Genomic DNA, 19,094 nt, shown 5'->3' with positions numbered 1-19,094 from the left:
ACTGGAAGAAAGCTAATTCAGAAGGTACAAGGGATGAGCCAAGTTAATTACATGCCTGTCATCTTGATCATAATCCTCAACAAGATATCAGAGTGGCTTATATAGGACTAAATTAATAAATATTTGATTCTAATTACTACTCGGAAAAGACATTTCCACAAAGCAGGTCTTGTAATGCTGTTGTAGTATCTCTTCTTCAGGCAAATGCTTATTTGATAAAAACAATGATGATGTTATCCCCTTAAGCTTCTGTTGCCATCTGACTTGGTACAGCAAACATCTTAATTAAAAACAAACAAACAAAAACCACACAGAGACACACAAACACACATATAAAAAAAAAAAAAAAACTAGACTGTGTATAATTGGTGGGCCTCAAAATATGTAAGAGGAATGATTAGCAAACACGTGTCAGTGATTCAGTGTGTCAGGGTCTACAAGGTCCTCCAGTGACCAGTTTTGTTCCTCTGCTGTTCTGTTTTATCGATGACCTTGAAGAAGTGATACTGAATGATCACTAAGTAATGCTGGCAGATGATATTAAAATCAGTGTGTTTGGGAAATGATGGAGCATAAAGTCATTTACAAAGCGACTTGGAGTCTATCCTACCCCTGGAGTGCAGGCCGTCCTTGCGTCAAAGGCGGCTTTATTCCGCAACAAAACGCGTTGTCTTGGAACGAATACATGTGGGATTTGGCTTTGATAGTTTGAAGTTTTGGTGCAACACACCACCTCAGTGCTTGAATTGGGTAAAAAGGAGAGAAGTGCGTGGGAAGAGAAGTTGCGTTGCCTCTGTTTGTGGCCGGAGCAGTGGCACTGCTGGTGGCGAGGTGTTGGGCAGGCACACGGGAGGGATCGAAGGTGCCTTGGGGACAAAGGATTGCGTTTGTTCAGGCGGCTACGATCAAAATACAGCTTGAGCTCGGTCGCTGTGTTTATACATAACGTTTATATACCACACACACACATCCAGAGGGCTGTGGCAGCAACCGGGCGGCTGAAACCGACACAAAGCCGAGCCAGGGCGGTCAGCAGGACACTGCCCCTTTGCCTGGAGACCCACGGCTCCTGAGGGGACACCCCCGTGGGCTCCGCGTCCGCCTCCCTCCCTCTCCGCCCCTCAGCTCACCGTTAACCCCCCCCCCACACCCCTCATCCTCCCCTCAGGGCGGAGCGGAGCCGCGCGGGAGGCGGGGACAGCGCTGGCTCCGCCGCCATCCCCGCCGCCGCCACCGCCGCCGCCCGCGGCCCTTTCCGGTGCCTCCCCCCCGGCCGCCGCTGCCACATCCTCCGCTGACATCAGCCCGCGCCGCCATATTGCGCCAGGAGCCGCCTCCGCCAGCTCGGCCGCCGCAGGGGGGGACCCCGGCCCCGGCCCCGGTCCCGGTCCCGGCCCCCGCCGCCGCCTCCCCCTCGTTCTCCCCCCGCCTCGGCCGAGCCCCGCTCCCCATGAGCCCGCCCGGCCGGCCGCAGCCGCGGTGCGGGTAGGGCCGAGGCGGGAGCGGCTCCTTCGCCTTCCTCCTCCTCCTCCTCCTCCTCCTCTTCTTCCTCCTCCTCCTCTCCCTCCCCAGCGGTCGCCGAGCCTCCCCTCCACCCCTCGTCCTCCTTCTCCCCGCCGCCTCCGGCCATGACTTCCCTCACCCAGCGCAGCTCCGGCCTGGTGCAGCGCCGCACCGAGGCTTCCCGCAGCGCCGCGGCCGCCGACAAGGAGCGGGGGGCCGGCGGCGGCCCCGAGGACGAAGGGCGGCGGGACGAGCCGGGGGACGACGAGAAGGGCGATTCCAAGGAGACGCGGCTCACCCTGATGGAGGAGGTGCTGCTCCTCGGCCTCAAGGACCGCGAGGTGCGGGGGGTGTAGGGTGGGTTTTTGGGGTTTTTGGGGTTTGGGGATGTGAAGGAGGAGAGGCTCCCGGGGGGACCCCGCTGCGGCTTTTTGGTAGTTGGAGGGGGGTTGTGAGGCAGATGGAGAGCGGCTGGTGGGCGATCAGGACGAGGGAATGGTTGTAAAGTAAAACGAGGAGAGGTTTAGGGTAGAGGTCAGGAGGAAATTCTTCACTCTCAGGTGTGAAGGTGCTGGCGCAGGCTGCCCAGGCAAGCTGTGGGTGCCCCATCCCTGTCAATGCTCGAGGCCAGGCTGGACGGGGCGCTGGGCAACCTGGTCTGGTGGGTGGCATCCCTGCCCACGGCGGGGGGCTGGAATGAGGTGATCTTTGAGGTCCCTTCCAACCCAAACCATTGTGTGATTGTGATGGTGCTGGAGGATCTGTGTGCTGTTCCATGCCGAGGGGTTCGGAGGAGGTGGGGAGAGTTGGGACCCACTTTGGATGTGGGCCTGGCAGGAGAGTTTTTAAGTTTGTAGCATCTCAGAGGAGGCTCAAGGGAGAGTTTGGGGGATGGGTACCTGGAGGTGAAGGCCAAGGCCTCTGGACAGCACAAGTGCTCGTCTTGGAGGCCTGGGTAGACCTGTGATGTTTATACTTTTCCAATTTACCTGTGGGTCTTACCTGGGAGACTTGTCCACCCTGTGTCAGACACAGCTATACTATACTTTCTTCAGGATGTGCAGCAGCCCTTTCTAAAAAGACTTTTCAGACTAAGGCACGTGAAAAACGCCTTAGAATTCAAGGAGATAACGTGTGATAAAAATGGGTCTTGAACCGTAAGTGGGTCAAAATGAGGAAACAGCATAACTGTAAAATTCTGTGTTCTTGCTGAATTTATAGATTAATTGTTTGACATCGTGCTGTGAATAACAGAAGGTATATTTCTACTGGCATGGTGGTCAGTTTTATATTGATGATCTTTTGGAAGGGATAATCAATATAAAAAACATGCACGTTGCAGAAAGTCAGCCCTATGAGGGGAAACAGTTTGATATGGTGTATGGTGAAGCATAATATTAGTTTATTTTAGATCTGAATTACATTATGAATTTCACAGATTGACTTGTTTTATTTTTATTTATTTATTTATTTATTTTTAAGTAAACTGATGAAGACAGCTCATTGATTTGGGTGGAAGTATCTTGAAGTCGTGCCTGTTCACAAGCACAGAGTAATGGGGGGGGGAAGCTGATAAGTTGTATGCTCTTTGACAGTGCACTGCATCTAAAATAGATTAGCTGTTTGATGACAGATTAAAGAGTAGCTTTCATGCTTAATGTTTGTTTTCTAATGTGTGGGGGGTGTATCTGTGTACATACCTGCTACAATAACATGCCTTATTTCTCCCTGACTGCGTGCTTCAGGCCATATTCTTATAATCCCATTTTTTTTCAGATGGAGCTTGCCATGGCACCCTAATAAAGTCAGTAGATATTCGCAATGATGTGTGCTTCCACCTGTTGACTCTGAAGATGTGTCTATGCACATTTCTCTTCCAACTCACCTGAATAGTTACAGGGAAGCATTAGGCATGCTGATACAGGTTTCTGTCAGGATTGCCTACGAGGAAGAGGTGATAGACTGGGTTTTTCTTTCAACCCCATTTTTTTTCAGGAATCTGTGGTAAATCTGCTGAATTTGTGGGTACTGGGTTGTAAAGATTTCAAGTTAGGTAGTGTTCTGTCTGCCTACAAATATACACTGTAAGTGTTCCTAGTATATGAAAGTTAGTAATTAACATTGGGCCTAAAAAAAAAAATCCAGCTTTGCACCGGTGTACATCAAAATTATAAATCACCTGACTTTAGGAAGAGCAGCAGTGGCACATGCTACAGATAATGTATTATTTCTTTGTATGGAAAGAAGAACTGATTACAGTGACATTACACTGATTAAAGTGGATATTCATGACTCCCTTAAGACTTTGCAGTGGAAACATCAGCCAAGAAGAATGGTAATGTCATCTCTAGAGTAGGGGGCTTATGTGTACAAACAGCATATACGGTTTCTGAGGTTTGTTAGACATGAATCACCAGGGTTTGTTTTGCTTTTCTGTCCCTTGTGTCCCTCTCTTTTATAATAAGCTCTTTGTCTTTTTTATTTTAAACTATAGGTTTGTTTTCAGGGATGACTTTTTTCTCTATTTTTGAATCATAAGTAAGCAAAAGAAGTTTATGCAACTGGGAGTGCTTTTTATACAGTTTTTACTTCTAATAGAAATGGTTCCCAATGACATTTCTGTGAGCCTTTGCCATGACAAGAAAACAGAGAAAAAAGTAAAACAAGCTCTGTGAAGTATAATTGTGAAACTACACAAAGTATAAGGGAAAGACAAAAGCAAGGATGTGATCTGAAAACCAGTAAATCTAAAGCTGACATCATTCCTGTTTAACTGAACACTAAATTATTTTATCCTTTTTGGAATAAAATAATGATTTGGCCACAAGGCTGAATGTGTGTAAGAGCATATTTCTCTGAAAATATTTCCTCTCTTGGGAAAGTCACTAATAACTGCATTGTTAACTTAGCTTTGAGGTTTTGAGGGGTAATTTTTTTTCTCTAACATTAAACACCAGTGAATGTGGCATAATACAACATAAATTGTGTACAAAACGCCTTGCATGCAAGGCAATGTCATTTATAATTTGTACATGTAGGTGGAAGAGCCTTTACTCTTAGGAGAGTATTACAGGAAGATTCAGGCAGTGGTGGATAGATGAGTTGTATGTTTCTAGGAGATCGTTAGATCCTTACGTGAATCGTGCTTTCAGAACAGAGCAGGGCCTTTAACAGCCATAGCAGAAGTCTTGAGTTGTTGCCCGGTTGTCGCTGCAGTACTGGTTGAGTGATATGAATGTCCAGCTGCCCTAAAACAAACACAGCGTGCCTCAGCCCATTTTTAATGCTTGCACACAATTAACTGCCTTCACTCATGCTTCCTGGGTATTGCCTTTTTTTTTTCCCCAAGTTTGATCTTATTAAAATGTAATTTATGGAGGGCTGGTTGCTCTCTTTTTTTTTCTTTTTTTTCTTTTTTTTCCCACACCAGTGGTTCCTCTTGGCTTGTACCTTCTTCGTATATGTAACTATTTCTGTATTCCAAAGTTAGGATAGGTTGCAAGGGGTATATGCTGAAATGCCTGCATAACGTGACAAACGCGGTGTCCTTGGAGGAGCAGGTAATACACTGGAACAGGATGCATTACTGCAGTTCTGGAGGGAGCATCCCCAAGGAAATACTTGGAATCCCTTCAGAGATAAGGCTGGGAATGGGAGTTGTGCCCATCCATTTAGAGCAGAGCCATAGCCTGTTGCTATAGGAATAAAAAATACTCACTGAAATAAAATACTTCACTGTATGAAGTTAAAAATAGTTTTGTGGTAGGGTGGGTTAAAGCTGCAGTGAAAGGGAGGCTATTATGTAGAACTCCTGAACCATCTGAGGTCACTGCTGCCAAAAGAATGGAGTAATAAATAGTGACAGTCAGCTTATTTGGAAATGACAGCTCGGAGATGAGTGCAGACCAGTTTGTTCCTTATGGCTTTTCTGGACATCTTGTGACTCTCCCATAGAAAACTGACAGGCTGAAAGGTGGCAGCGCTCTGTGACCGTCTCTCCATTTCATTTGTGTGTGAGTGCATATATATATATATTTCTTTTTGGAGTTTTCTCTCAGTAGGAGTTGGGAATCTGTTCAAATGCAGCAACGCTCACAGCTGCTCCTGTACACAGTGTGCCACAGTGAAACAAATTGATCTAGCTGTAGAGACATGGCACCTACTTCTCTAGATCAGATAATTGTGCTCAGTAAGTAAAAATACTTAAACTATTTCCGTACTTGCTGAAAGAAAACTCACATCAGTGTGCTGAAATAATAGTCCTGCACTACTGCAACAGTGAATATTTCTGGATTTATTTATTCTTTGGTGAAGCCAAAACACCGTGAGTGAAGTGATGTTCAGTCACTTTGTTCAGTACAGAAGTTCTCTTGGATATGTGCTACTCATGTTGGTTCGTGTATTGCTGAAAAGTTGGTGTTACAGTAGTCATGCAGCATAGCTTTTTGTCCAGATAGTTCATGAGAAGGTTTCTAGATCGTGTTTTCATTGTAGGAAGCAAATTATTAGGGAGGTGTTTTGCTTACTTCAAATGTGGTGTTTTGTGTTGATCAGATCGGTGCTAAAATGAAATTTATTCTTTAATTCTCCTACAAATCTGAGCAGCTGGATTTTTTTTTTTACTGAAATTTGTGTGTTAATTGTAAAGATACTCATTTAAAAATGAGAATAATTTTAAAAACATCTGAGATATGGGTGGCATTTTCTATGATCTAAAATTTGGACTTCAAGAATTCTTATCCTGATGCAGAAATGTTGTAATTTTTTTTTTTTTCCTGTGTACAAATGATGAAGTTTTGGAAAGCCTTGTTGCTATCTATTTTTTTCTGTTTGTTTTTGTTTGTTTGTTTTCAGTTGTTCTTCCTGTTTAACAAAAGGCTTCAGCAGTAGCCAGAGTATCAACTCTAGCTCCCAGGTTTTGCTGAAAAAATTCTGGGACGAATGAGTGAAACATGAGGAGGCGTCTGTCGGGAATTCACATCACGGTTGAAGAATGATGTATGAATGTTGAAACCTTGACAAAGACGTCCTTTTTCTCAAATGTTCAAGGCCTAATAATAACAAAGTGTGTAATGTCTGTTATGAAAAATTCTTTTTCGTAATTGCCTACCTCTCTGGTCTTTTTTGTTTTCATGACCATACATAAATAGCAGGCCATCAGAAGAGATGAGGCACGGGAGGAGGAGTGCCCAAATTCTGAGCACTACAAGATGCAGTGAAGTGCCTCTTCACTGGGCTTCTCAGTAAATCTTGCTGCTTTGGGGCTCTTTGGAGGACGTGCTCATCTGGAAGCAGCATTATAGTTACAAGTTGACTTTATGTATTAAAATGGAGTTTACTTTTCAGTTTATTTCATGCAGCCAGCTTGGTTATCCCTGCTCTTCTAGCATGGCTAATTTGTAGTCTATGTGACTTATTCACAAATATCTTTAAGTGTAGTGTTAGCTCCTTCTTTAATATAAAGCTGTAAGAAGACCAGGCAAAAATTAGTCAGCGCCTATCTAGTGACACTTCTGATTTTTAAGTGCTCTTAAAAAGCAAGGCTGTAACTCTTCTTCGTCTCCTATAGCAAGCTATTTTTTTGTAAATTTTGTATGAAGTATACCTGAGAAAGCATGGCTGGTTAATCACAGAACTGAAAAATTAACGTTTTCCATTAAAGAAAAAGTGGTATTCAGCTGGTTTTTCATGCTAAAGTAGTTCAGGCACTGCTGCACTTAGAAAGCTACATGCAGTGGGCTGCCTTTGCAAGGCTAAAGTGACCAGCCAAAGTGTTGCAGACAGTAAGAATAATTAAGAATGACTGTTCTACACAGAGCAAATGACTGCTGCACTTGTGTTTGTGAAGAGAGGAAAATCATCTCCAGTAGTGGTGTTTGTCAGTTTCCTCTGCATAGACAACATTCTCAGGCTGTCTCGTCTGAACTTTTGGTAAAGAAAGGAAAAAAAGTTGTAGTCAGCCTACTATGTGCCACTGCTGACTGTTTTTCACAGCTAACCTGCTTGTAAAATGTAAATTTCAGTAATTTTTGTTTCCTTTCAGAAAGAAATACTCATAATACATGATTTCTGAAATCTTTCTGCAGTAAAATTGCAAATAAAATAATATACAGCTGTTCTCCTCCTCTGAATTGCACTGTATATCAGCCTGGACGAGTAGGAACACATAGATATGTGGTATTATGATTAACCCATATTACGCATAAGTAAGCTATGTGCACCAACTCCATGTCCTAAACTAAATTACTGTATTTCAGCCTTTTTTTGTTGTTGTTGTTTGTGGTGGAGCTTTAAAAATGAATAGTATGCCTTGTGAGCTAGGTCTTTTTTATTAGAAATGCAATGAACATTTGCAGGTCCTTTGCTCTTTGTGGATGTTGTATGATTTATTTCTCACAATAGGAAATCAGGCTACTGTCCTTCTTTGCATATCTTTCTGTTGCTAAATTTCTTTTAAGTACACGTAAGCTGCTGATTGCTATATACTTTCACATCATCTCCCTTTATGGTCTTACTGGATAGCACTGTGTGGTTCGATATAGTCCTTAATTGACAGGCTAGCTGTCTTAGGTACACAGAGTGTGTACTCAGACATTGTACCATGGGTTTTCTGTCCAGAAAATGATTATTTCACAGGACATGGCACTAACAGTTCTCACTTTTGAAGATGCCTGACTTTACACTGGCACTTCCATGTCTGTCAGCCTGTTCCACGAGTGGAGCATTCCTTTCATATTAAGTTCCAGCACACGTTCTGCGTAGTGGAGAAGGCAGGTATTACATTCATTGGTCAGGTTGAGGTAAATGCCCTGTAGATGTTAAATCTGTGCTGGTCTCTTAAATGCTAATTACAACTGCTTTGCCCATGCAGGATATTCAAATGTGCCTTCTGCTTTAGCAGCATCTGCAGACTGTGTGTGGGGCTTTCAGTTTGCTGGTGGGTACATCTTAAGTGCTAAATGGAATAACGTGTTCCTTTTAATGCAAGAACAGTGCATTGAGTGTTATTTCTTATCTCACAGTGAAAATTTGTGATGTGGCACTGTTGTGAGATGGTCTGGTTCTTGCAAATTTTTTGCACCTGGGCAAGTGAAACAAAGAGCGGTTCTGGAAAGGACAAGCTGAAAGGAAACTGGGAGTTCATACAAAAGAGAGGAACCCCTATTGGTTATGTACGCTTTTTTTGGACACCGAAAACATTACTCTGGATGTACATTCTCATTGATGACTGATAAATGAAGAGTGATGCAGATCCATCAAAATGAAATACTGCACTGCTCCCCAGTTTGAAATAGCCCCCTGCTTTACTTAAGAGTTTTAAGTTGTGTTAACTGTAGGGTGGAAAAGGTTTATTTTTATTTTTATTTTTATTATTATTATTTTTTAAAGAATAGCTGTTGTATTTGGAGACAGATACAGTATATTTCTAAACCCAGAGAAGGGCATTTTAGTTGTTATATTGCCTAGTCAATAGACAATTGGGCCAGGTCTCTTCAATATCTTCATCAATGATCTGGACAAGGAGATCAAGTGCACCCTCAGTAAGTTTGCAGATGACACCAGGCTGGGCAGGAGTGTTGATCTGCTGGAGGGCAGGAGGACTCTGCAGGGGGATCTGGGTGGGCTGGGCCCGTGGGCTGAGGCCAGCTGTATGAGGTTCTACAAGGCTCAGTGCCAGGTCCTGCACCTGGGGGAGTACAACCCCATGCAGTGCTATGGGCTGGGGGAAGAGTGGCTGGAAAACTGCCTGGTGTAAAGGACCTGGGGATATTGGTCATTTGCCAGCTGAATATGAGCCAGCAGTGTGCTCAGGTGGCCAAGAAGGCCAACAGCATCCTGGCTTGTATAAGGAGTAGTGTGGCCAACAGGACCAGGGAGGTGATGGTCCCCCTGTACTCAGCTCTGGTGAGGCCACACCTTGAGTACTGTGTTCAGGTTTGGGCACCTCACTACAAGAAGGACACGGAGCTGTTGAAGTGAGCCCAGAGGAGGCCACGAGGATGCTCAGAGGGCTGGGGCAGCTCTGCTGTGGGAACAGGCTGAGGGAGCTGGGGTGTTCAGCCCAGAGAAGAGAAGGCTCCGGGGAGACCTTACAGCAGCCTGCCGGTGCCTAAAGGGGGCTACAGGACAGCTGGGGAGGGACTCTGTCAGGACTGGAGTGATAGGACAAGGGGGGATGTCTTTAAACTAAAATATGGTGATTTTACATTAGACATAAGGAAGAGGGTGGTGAGGCCCTGGCCCAGGCTGCCCAGAGGAGCTGTGGCTGCCCCATCCCTGGCAGTGCTCAAGGCCAGGCTGCATGGGGCTGGGGCAGCCTGGGCTGGTGGGAGGTGTCCCTGCCTATGGCAGGGGTAGGAGTTGTATAATCTTTAAGGTCCCTTCCAACCTAAACTGTTCTGTGATAGTTGGTCAAAGTCAGTTAAACCTTCTCCTTTTACTTTGCTTGTGCTAGTGCTACCTTCATTGCCTTAGAAGGACTTAGCAGATTTGCTCTTACAGTATTTTATAGAAGGCTACCGAGTCTGGCTGGGTTGGAGTTAATTTTCCTTGTAGCAGCCAGTTCAGTACTCTACTTTTGATTTGTGACCAAAACAGTGGTGATAATTCACCTGTGTCTGAGCTGTTGCTGAACAGTTTGGGCTCAGCATCAAGGCTTTACCTGTTTGCCCCTTTGCTCCCCACAGTGATGAGGCTGGGCCTGTGCCAGAAGCGTGGAGGGGACACAGCCAGGACAGCTGACCCCTGGTGAACACAGGGATATTCCATACCATATGGCATTGTGATCAGCAGAAAAAGTTTTTTTTTTTTTTTGTATGTAATCATTGCTTGGAGGTTGGATGGACATCAGTCTTACCTGTAGGAGGTGGTGAGCCATGGCTTTTGCATCACTTTTTTTATTTTCTTCCTTTGTTCTTCGTTTCCTTTGTTTATTAAACAGCTTTTATCTCTCACACAAGTGTTTTGTTTGGTTTTACTTTTGCCCTTCCTAATCCTGCTGATAGGGGAAAGAGAGGGGGCAATTGTGTGGGGCTCAGCTGCCAGCCAGGGCCAGCCGCAGGGAAGCACTGAACGTGTGCAAGTTGCATGTTGTAAGCTCCTGCTTGTTATACTTGTATCTGGGCAGGATGTGAGCTCTTCTTTTCCTGCCATGTTTGCTTACTGCTGTTTGAAGACTTCTTTAGAGTGAAGTATGTGATGTGGAGGATCTGAGCTCCAGTTCTAAATAAACACTTCTTTCAAATGCATGCCAGATTTTATGCTCAGTGACAATAGCTGGTATTGTAGGAAATAATTGGCAGGCTATCAAATAAACTGCGACTTTATTTTACATGAAGTATGGAGAATATAGGTTGGACCCTGATGGAAGGGGGTGGCTTTGAAGTAATTCTCTCCATGTGTATACACTAATTGTGCTGAAAGTTAGGATGCGAGGATTTAAGTTTCTTTTAATTCCTAAAGGAACAATCGGAGTTCCAAGTTGTGCGTGGGTGCATTGCCTCCTCTTCAGCAAAGTTGCATTTTTTTTTTGTCTCCCTTTTAGTGAAGAGATGTCTGTGTACACGCTTAAAAAGCTCTGCGGTAGCATTTGGCTTTAGTGTTTTCGGTAGTCGACAGCAGTTGCTGTTTGTTATTTATTCTTAAACACAGTGTCAGGCTGATCAAATACCTGACAAGTTCCTTGTCAACAGTATTGGATTTTTGAATATGCATGCTTGCTTTCCAAAAGTATTTCTAGTGTTTGGCTGTCAGAACACTTCAGAGCCTTTGCTCGCTAGCTTACCTTCTGTTTATAACTAGACTGCAATTTATGTTCCAGTAAAATGGCTAATGATGTAAATTGCATCAGAAGTTGAAAAATAGGGACAGCAGTCTGAAATAAAATCTTCAGGTTGTGGTATTTCAATAAAAAGCACTCTGCACTCAGCCTTGCTTTTCCTTCTTAAACCAGAGATTAATTTTTAAAGGTTCTGTAGGTCAAAGTGCATCATTAGATGTTCCTGCAACCACCTTGGCTGAGAAGGTGATGACTTGCTTGAAAGATAAGATATTCAGTGAAGAGCTAGCAAGGTATAGGTTGGCATAGAATCTTAGTCTGGTTTGCAGAGAACGAGGAGGAATCCTGTGTATTTTAATCGCAAAAAGCGCAGACTTAATGTTAGACTATTTTTCCTATGATATGTGAGAAAATTTACAATGTTCCTTTAGAGATGTGTATTTCTTGAATATTTTGAATATTCACAAATTCTGGACATGTTTTTATCTACATGTTTGTATGTACTGCTTACTGTGTATTACTATATTTGAAGGATGACTGGTAAGAGTGATGAATGTCTCTTTCACATTGTTTTGTTTTCAGAAGAACATTGATATGTTTTTTTCCAATTACGTAGATAGACAGAACTGCTTCTTTTGCTGAAACTGACATCTCTATGTACCCATTTAAGGGCTACCTGAGAAATGGTAATTCCAGTTTTGGTTACAAGCCATGCAATATATACAGAGCAGCCCTCTCTGAATACGTTTCTGTCAGGTGAAGATCTATCTTGTTTCTTTCACCAAAGAAGCTGGTCCATAGGAACAGTTAAAATTGCAGTCTGGCCAACAGTAGGTGTGAGAACAATTCTGTTTAAAGAAAAAAAAAAAAGGAAGTTTGGTCTTTTTATGATTTTCTAGATGATGATAACAAACTTTACTGAAGCTTTTTGCTTTCAAAACCCCCCAGAAAAAATTTGCATTTCCAGAAAGCTTTTTCTTATGTTTAGATTCTAACACAAACTTCGAGCATGTTCTCATCTAACTGTTTTCTTACATTCCCGAGCAGTCTTCTGTTACCCTCTTGTCTTTTAGGAGGGAATGGATTGATAAACAATGAGAAGAGACAAGGCATGCTATTGCTGAAGAGCTCCTTAAGCAAGACCCTAACCCTGAACATTATCTATTTAGACAAGCATGAATAGGTTGGGGTAAGACCACACAGTTCCTTGCCAAAGGAAATCGATTTAGGACTTGTTAGAGAATTCTGCCACGGAAACTCAATTTGGTTTTGTGTTTTAATGCATCTGGCATTGTGCGCTACTATAGTGTCATGGAGTATCAGATTTTCTTAGAGGTAAAAAATCTATAGCTGGTAGATTTAGAGATTAATACAGGAGCTCTGAATGTGTATTAGAAAGTAACAGAGAATGCCTAAGTCATTAAACCACATGCAGATAATAATAAAATAAATAAAAGTAAAACAAACGTCTGCTTTTCTTTTCACTGTTAGCTGGAGCTTCTGTGCTGTGGTTAATCCCAGTTTCAGGTAGATTAAATTGCAGTAACCTGCAGTGGGAATAAAAAAAAAAACAACATATCTTTTTATCCTTTGAGGGTGAAAATGGATTAATGTGTATAATAAAAAAATACCTGTGGTGAGATCAGCCTAACATTACCTTTATGGTTCAAACAATTTTAGACATGCCGGCCTGTCTTCAACTAATGTTGCGATGAAGCTTTTCCTTTTCTCTTCTTCCATCATTGTTTTCTATTGTTTGCATTTCCTCCCAGCTCATTGTGAAAATGTTTATGCTGATGAAGGAAGTTCTGATTGGTTCTCCCTGGAGTTTAAGGTCCTTTGTATGTTCACAGGTTACTTGAATAGCTGGCTAAGAGCGTGTAGAAGTCCGCATAAAGACTTAGTAGAGTAGAAACAGATGTTGGCTGGCTGCAAAGAGGAGTTGAGCAGAACTAGTGCAGAATTGCCCATTATATTCCTGTTATGTCTTGTGTGTACACAGTGAGCCATCAGCGGTTTGAAGCTTACCAGATTTTTGCAGAGCAAAATTCTGTATGCATCATCTGTTTCCCATCTGATAAAACTAAATTTCCAGTTTTCCCGGTTGCCAAGAATTAAATTATTTTAGTGGCCTATAGGAAACATACAGAAGAGGTATTTGAAATACTTGATAAAATATTTAAATGTAATTAGCAGATTAGATAAATTTATAGTTTAACACAGTAATTAAATTTGAAAGGCACCATGTATTATCCAGTATGTCAACCAGTATTACATCAAATTAAGTATTTGTGCAGATCGGAGAAATAAGTAGCTTTTTTTTTTTTTTTTGCAGTGCTTTGAAAGTTTAACAACTGTAGTAACTTCTTTACATGCTTTTCTGGTGTTTCTGTAATGAGATGTGTGATTGCCAACCATTCCTACTGACGTGGCAGTGCGTGTTATCTGAAGTTGTGCCACCCAGCCATGTTATATAGACCACAGTTTGAGAAATGTTGATCTGAGGGATTCAAATGATAAGAATGAATACACAGCTATTTGTCCAAGTAGTGACAAGCTTTTCCTACGTGTAACTGAGAACTTGGAAAAAATTATGTTTTTTGTGCGTGTTTTGTTTTCATTTTTACAAATCCCGTTTACTTGTTTTTATGTTCAGAAGCTTCTTGCAATGATATCCTGAAAAAATAAACTTAAATTATTTTTTTAAAGTGTTTGTTATTCTAATATAAGAATTTCCTGCTCTGAAAAAATGATATCGTTGAAGTTTTTAGAATTAACTGAAAAAATCAGGTACCAGATTGTTGGACAAATACTTTATAAATATGCTCAATGTTAAATTAGGCATACATTGCATCAATCTTGCTGATTTCCACTCAGAAGTTGTATTTGTTCTTCTTTGTCGAATGATGGTGTTTCTGAATAAAACACCAGCTTCCAAGGGGATTTCTTATCTAAAGACTCTGTAAGCGTTCGACACTAACTCAGTTTTTGGCTTTGATCTGCATGAGATTTTTGCTTAAAGTTGCATTATCTCAAATAATAGATTTACTTACTTGTAACAATACCAGGCAAAGTGTTTTCTTTTTAATCAGTGATTTTACTTTCAGCTAAAAGGATAGGAACAACAGAATTGTATAAAGAATTGCCTGGATTTGAGGGTCACTTACTGTTGTTTATCCTCTCCTGCCCGTCTCCTGGGATCTCCATTTAGTTGTATGACTTGACCTTAATATCCAAGAAGATGTAGTGTGTGTCTTGAAGAAGAATCTTGATAACAGGTATGCTTGGAATTCATAAAATGAACCTTCTGAGTCAACGTGAAGGAGTGAACTTTTATGTCAAAGCATAATTTGTAATAAAGAATAATGTAAGCACCTGGTTTATGTATACATACTTGCTTGTATTTCGTATTTCACCTGTTTGGATTTGAGAACAGTTTTAAGGAGATGTTGATGCTCTTGAGGTGCTTCCAGCTGCTTTCAAAAGTTCAAGATACTAATAATCTCAGAGACTATATACAGGGAGCAGTATGTTAAGATGGTTCTCCTCTTTGTGGGGGTTATGATAGCCCCATGCTCCCCAGTCTGCTGGTAGTCTTTGTTAAAATTACAATACTTAAAAAAAAGTGTTTGGAGTCAGCAATCATAGCTGTGCAGCGGATAATCTGTTGCAAGCCACTTTACAATTTATATACGTGTATATCAGATATATCAGCCAGAGGATGCAAGGGGAGGGAAACAGGCATCCCTGACATGAAAACCATGGCAGAAAAAATTCCTTATAACCTGTTGCAGTGCACGTGGACAGCATCTGGTGTTACTTCTTTACCCCCTGTCCTCTCCAGCTCTTCCTGTAGGTCCCAAAATTATTACTTCAGACAGGAACTCCTTGACTGAAAAAAGCAAGAGTTGCGTCGCAATTGTGATCAAGTCCATTATGAAATACGACTTGCAACAGCCCATGTTTCAAGAGGAATTGTCTCTGCCTGCCTTTTGCAGTAGGTTTCGTATGGGTGACAGATGATGATTTTGGATTATTATGTTCTGTCTGTGCTTTGTGCTAGCTAATAATAGGCTAGCAGACACCTCTGAAGGTACTTGCTGTTGCTTCAGAGAATCAGAAAGGGATGCTATTGCTGTCCTGTCAGATTTAAATAATATAACTTCAAGTTTATGATGATCAGGGTAATAATCATTGCTGAGATCCAAAAACAGGGAGCTAGAGGTAGTGATGAATACAGAGTGTGATACCTCAAGCATTGTGTCCTTTGTGTCTTCTGAGCAGATAGTGCTCATTAATGGCTTCACTATAGGTCACCCAATAATGTGTGATTTTTTTTCTTTTTTGAGCTTTTTATCCCAAAGGCTAACTGAATAGTTCTAGCCTTAACTATTCAGGTCGTGGTTTTGAAGTCATGCTAAAGAGGGGATTGTCACTGAAGGGATATCTTTGCCGTTTGCCAAGTGTCCTAACCATATTCCTTTCCTTTCTTGTGCTGCCACTGAAATTCATTCACCTTCTCAGTAGATGAGGTGATGGAACTGTCCATTAGCTTTCACAGAGACCACTTTCCTCATCTAGTGTGCTATGCAAATGCTGCTGTGGGCCCAGCGAGCTGCTATGGGGTGACAGAGTAAATACTATTTCTTAAGCAGCAGTTCAGGATTTGTTGGACTGTGTTCTCGGGTTTGGCCCTCAAATGCTAATAATGAAGGTGTGGGGGAGGACTTAACCTTCTCAAGTTAAATGATTTTATTCAAGGTTAAAATGAAATGCTTTAACATTGATTTTAAGTGTCAGTAAAACTGATGTGAGTCACTCGACGGAAGGTTAGTTGAAAAGTTTTACAGTTTAAGAGATGCTTATGGTGGCAGAGGAGTTAAATGCTGGGATGTCATTTTGTTCTTGATTTCTCTGTTTTTTCTTTTCCTCCCTGGTATTTCTTGCTGCCATGTTAAGTACCTCTAAGAAAAGATGCTTGAATTTACATACATACAAAATGTGAGTCTTTGTCTCAGCATTGAAAACGAGCATTCAGGTATTCTTGCTTCATGATGCACCGTGCTGTGTAAATGCGAGAAGACTCTGATAACTGTGCAGTGCAACATCTTCAAAGGAAAACTGAACCACCTCATGTATTTTACTCCTCCTGAACCATGACTCATGAGCAGCCCATGAGGTCTCCGACATTGTATTTTTATTATGGTGGATTGCAAATTTGGTGATGTTGATCAATGAGACCTGGAGATAATTGATGTCAGTAACACCCCATGATGACACCAAGCACGGAATGTTATCCAGTATGTTTGTCATCTGTGATACCTGAGAACATACCATAAATAGTGTGCCACATACCAGAAAGAATAGAAGGCAATGAAGAAAACCATTGTTTGGGAAAGCTCAATACTTGTTTATGTATAAACATAATGATAGTTTTGTCATGGAGCTTTTATACTGCTGCCACTAACACAGTATTTGAATGCCATCCATGCAGAAGTAATATAATAGCAAACTCCAGCAGAGTTCGAGAAGTCTGGAGTTTCTGTCTCTCAGCATCCAAGCAGAGCTGGTTGAAAATCTTCCTCTCAAGTATTCTTCTAATGGGAAACAGGCTACCTGTAAATTCGGGATTTACTGCTAGTGAAAGCAAAAGCTTCCTTTGACCTAGATTGTGCCTCCTGGCTGTGAAACCCTGAAGTGAGGGGTTTCATGTCTTCATGGTAGACTATCAGATGTATTACCTTAGACCTAGAACCTTCAAGCCTCTTGGGAACTGCAGTTGCTGTTCATGGCTTTCTGTTAACTTCCCCAGTTGGCCAGCTCCTGTTCTGATGGGGCTATCAGGGTTCAAAAGGGTTACAGCATTTTTTTTTCCTGGTGTCTCTACATGAAGTTTCAGAAATTGCATTCTTTACTAAATTTAAGTCTTTTTATTTGTCTTTCATAAAAGAAGAATTTGTAATCTGAGAACAGGAATTTAGGATTTTGGGTAGCTTCAGTGATGGTCCTGGTTTAGAATATTCGCCTTTAATTGCTTGGTTTATTTCAGTTTGGTTACAGTAGATCTCTTGTCTTGCTTTTAAGTAGAGGATTCTAGGTGAGGTGTTTAAGGAGTGCTCTGAAGCCCAAATATTAAATGAAAAAGCTTTTAGAGAAGTTTAGACTGGGTGAGCATTGTGTTCTGTCCCAGAGAAGCTCTGCTGTTGTGGTTCTTCATAAACGTGAATAGAGGTCAGTGTTGGGTCGAAGTCTCTGCTCTGACTGAGACTCAAATACTGAATGTGAGTCTGGATCTAAGGGTGGATCTGAGAGGGCCTGTTGTTCATAAAACAAATATTTTGTATTTTTTGGTGAGCAGGCCATTGTATCCCTCAGTAATCTTCACAGACTATTACATAGTTTTATGATGTTTTTAATTAAAAGACTTATAAAGCTGATACTCATTTGCTCTGGCTCTGTGGTCTGTAAAGTAATCTATAATAGCGTGAGGCTCACTGGGTTAGATCAGCGAATTCATTGGCAGCTGTAGTCTGCAGTGTGCTGTAGGAGGGTTTGTAAACAGGTAGTCTTAACCAAGCATGTTAAATGTGATTTTTTTTTTTTTTAACCATATGTGTACATTGAAGCCTCAGGGTTGGAACTCTGCAAGTACTTTTCTCTTCCTTTCTTCAGAATCTGAGATATTTTCACAGGTTTTTCAGATTTCCTCGCCCTGCTCTGATCTCAGCCAGGTAGAGTAGAGCTGCTGGTCTCCCCTTGTGAGTTAATTGAAGAATTCCAGAGAGAGTGTATGTTTCTGTAGTGGGAAGAGATTCGTAGTACCTCTTATGGATGAAACAAAGTATTCAGAAATAAGACATTATATGGTCCCATACAAGTTTTTTGTCCTTATTTTCAAAAGGAAGTATTTTTTTAACCTCCGTTCTGTAATCTGTTAAACTTACTCAGTCAGTACTTTTAAGATAACAGCTATAAATGTGAAATGGCATCTGCAATTTAATTTTTTTTTTTTGCATTGCTACTGCTAGGTGGCTTTAATTTGTACTTGAGAAATTATTGAACTTTTTCTTAATAGAACAAAATTGACAATTGCCTGGAAGCTGCATAGAGCAATGAAGGAGGCAACTGAATGACTGCTCTGTCAAAGCGGGCTGTTTTAATACTTCAGTGAAACATTTTTGAAGTTTCTTGCAAGTTTTTTTTAGAGACACTGATTGTGTTGAAATCACTGATACACTTGGCATTGATATTTACCAAATATTTGCAGTAGTTCTGGTCAGGTTAGGGTCTTCTTCTGATTGTTTACACACTTGGTCAGTTACAGTGGTCATTAGTGCAGCAGCTTTTGGGATCTGAGATGAAGAAAGCGTTATCTTCTCTTCAATTTTTCTTTTTAATATCTTCAAATCATGACATTTATGTAACTTCTGGATTTTAAATATCTGGAAATTTATATTTTGAGTGGTGTGGAGGATAGGAAATAAATGTGTTCTGTGGGAGTGTACTCTTGATACCTTTGCAACAGCTCTTATGCTGCAATAGTACTGAGTGATTCAAAAAAATACATGAATAGACTCTGTGCACAGAACCCTGGTGTTGTCAGTCTTGTGTATGTGTTTTCTCTTTTTGCAGTGGCTTTGTTATAGCATAACCGGATGATGGCGCTAGGTTTTTTGTAATCACAGTGATAACGTTTTAGCTGCTTCAAGACATCAATATTTTTGGCTATGCAGGATTTCTCACAATTTCTAGCAATCCTTACAAACACTTCTAGCAAGCTCTAGAACACTATCTTATTTTAAGTGTAGTTTTG

General features: G+C 41.5%; 1 protein-coding gene and 1 long non-coding RNA gene across 2 annotated transcripts in view; both read left to right on the top strand.

The window, feature by feature from the left end:
* The first annotated feature begins 1,256 nt into the window (after positions 1 to 1,256).
* The window catches only part of GOLPH3 (golgi phosphoprotein 3), a 33,466-nt gene continuing 15,628 nt past the window's right edge, over positions 1,257 to 19,094 (top strand). Inside the window, exon 1 of the mRNA XM_068666396.1 lies at positions 1,257 to 1,844. Within this exon, the coding sequence (XP_068522497.1) occupies positions 1,629 to 1,844 (216 nt within the window). The 5' untranslated portion in view covers positions 1,257 to 1,628. The remainder of the gene's footprint in view (positions 1,845 to 19,094) is intronic.
* Positions 1,904 to 13,983, top strand: LOC137847832 (uncharacterized). The gene is made up of 2 exons (XR_011091092.1): positions 1,904 to 5,692; positions 6,358 to 13,983. It is a non-coding gene; the product is annotated as an uncharacterized lncRNA (long non-coding RNA).

Source organism: Anas acuta, chromosome Z (genome assembly GCF_963932015.1).
Source record: "Anas acuta chromosome Z, bAnaAcu1.1, whole genome shotgun sequence".
In the NCBI taxonomy this organism is placed as follows: domain Eukaryota; kingdom Metazoa; phylum Chordata; class Aves; order Anseriformes; family Anatidae; genus Anas; species Anas acuta.
Note: the sequence above shows the minus strand (reverse complement) of the source record. Positions and strands in the feature narration are given on the sequence as shown.